We start from the raw sequence: 1,995 nt of genomic DNA on the forward strand, positions 1-1,995 counted from the left end.
GTGTGTGTGTGTATTTATATATCACTCGCGAAGTACCGTTGGTCACTTAGCACTCAATAGCACGGGTCTCTGCCCATCCCCTGCCCCGTGCACTAGCCCTTTACCTACCAATTGACTGATGCGGCTTGTCTACTGGTTCGGGGACCTTCTCCTTATCCCACACATCTCCTGCACTCACCCCCACCGTTGCTAAGGTGAGCATGTTGGTCTTGAGTGCACTGACTTCGTACTTGCCGTCGTCACTGAACTGTTCACTGGCTACGCTGTTGAACTGGCCTTTCATAATCCCATTGAAAGTCGGGTCTGATCTGCCTTGTCCCCAAGGTATGCGCACATCCGCCTGTGTGTAACCAAGGTCGTATGCTTGTATGAATAGAGTCGTATGCTTGTATGATTATGACTTAAGTCGTATAGATATATGAATAGCGTCGTATGCTTGTGGGACTATGACTAAAGTCGTATACTTGTATGGCCGTATACTTCTATGAACCAAATCGGACATGCGTGTGACGTAAAAATCTACAATAAAACGGGTATCCTCCATATGTTATATGCCGAGTGCCGATAGATTCATACAAAACGTTTCATCACATCACGTAAAGTGTCGATACATCCTATCACAGCCCCACTCAGCAGCAGCCATGCACACCCACCTGTGGGAAGTATCCTGCGTCTAGCTCCTCTGTTCTGTAGCCGTACTTAGTGGTGTCTAAGGTCAATACAATAGCCTCGCATCCCGCGGCCTTGGCGCGTTTCAGGTAACTCACAGACAGTGCAGTCACACTGGAATTGTACAGCTGGAACCATGGCTGCCATGGCAACCGGAAGGCATATGAGAGGAGTGAGATAGATAGAACGTACGCGCAAAGTGCAATAACTACAACTACAGCCAGATAGTCGTATGAGAGGAGTGAGATAGATAGAATGTAGGGTTTTAGGGTTTTACTACAACCAGATAGTAGCACCAGCACAAACTATATGGTACTGCGTGTGTGCGTGTGTGTGGTTGGCAGGGGCACACAAACAGAGACTGTATCGTGTCAGAGTGTGTGATAAGGGAATCCTACGGTACGTCAAGCAGTGTTGGTAGAGGTCGGACAGAGGCATGAGTGTCACATGGTCTGTCAGTGTCAGCTGTAGGTCATGTTATCAAGTGCTGCAATTCTAAATTTAGATACAGGTCGTTGGAGCAGTGTTTTATCAAATGGGTGTGTCATTGCTGTGGTAGGGGTAGAAGAGTGACGCAGGGTTTAGGGGTTTATTCTAGGGTTTTCGGTTGTAGGGTTTGAGGGTTTAATGCAAAAACATCCCGAATAGACAAGCACAATCCTCGACTGTGCTAGTAACAGATGCAAAAGATACCGAGGTCCGAACCGAAGACATACACCCACCACGTGTGGAAGAATGCCCTATGGCCACATTACAAATACCCACAGATCCACACATATGCACGCACGTACGCTATCAGCAGATCAGGTGAAGCAACTGTTGACCGCTGCAGGCACACACTCAGACAAGGGGTCGTGGGGTTACCTTTGGCGCAAGTATGTTGGTGTTCGTGACCGTCTCCACAATCTTCTCAATAGGTTGTGAGCTGACTGTGCTAATCACAAACGGCACCCCTGCAAGTTAGAAAGGGTTTTAGGGGTGTTCAGGGTTTAGAGTTTTAGGTTTTTTTAAAGTTCAGGGTTTCAGAGGTTTATATGGTTTAGGGTTTTAGAGTTTTAGGGTCCAAACCCCTTAGACTACTTGAAGGGAATTTTAAGAACGGATATAGGCTATAAGTAGGAAGGGTACGCATCCTGGCAATTATTGTGAGAAGCGATTGATATACAACTCTCAACTGTAGTCCCCGATACGAATCCATGCACACAACGGTCATATTGAAGAACGAAGGGCTATTGGTGTTCACATACATGCATTCGCTTGTAACCATTTCGTATAATATATATATATATATATATATATATATATATATGTGTGTGTGTGTATGTA

General features: G+C 45.9%; 1 protein-coding gene across 1 annotated transcript in view; it reads right to left on the minus strand.

Moving 5' to 3' along the window:
* SARC_03596 (hypothetical protein) overlaps nucleotides 1–1,995 on the minus strand; it is a 9,833-nt gene that overhangs the window by 2,583 nt on the left and 5,255 nt on the right. The window contains exons 6-8 of the mRNA XM_014302601.1: nucleotides 1,534–1,622; nucleotides 654–809; nucleotides 109–340 (exon numbers count right to left, since the gene is read on the minus strand). Of these exons, the coding sequence (XP_014158076.1) occupies nucleotides 109–340; nucleotides 654–809; nucleotides 1,534–1,622 (477 nt within the window). The remainder of the gene's footprint in view (nucleotides 1–108; nucleotides 341–653; nucleotides 810–1,533; nucleotides 1,623–1,995) is intronic.

The sequence above is a fragment of the Sphaeroforma arctica genome (genome assembly GCF_001186125.1).
Source record: "Sphaeroforma arctica JP610 unplaced genomic scaffold supercont1.186, whole genome shotgun sequence".
NCBI classification, from domain to species: Eukaryota; class Ichthyosporea; order Ichthyophonida; genus Sphaeroforma; species Sphaeroforma arctica.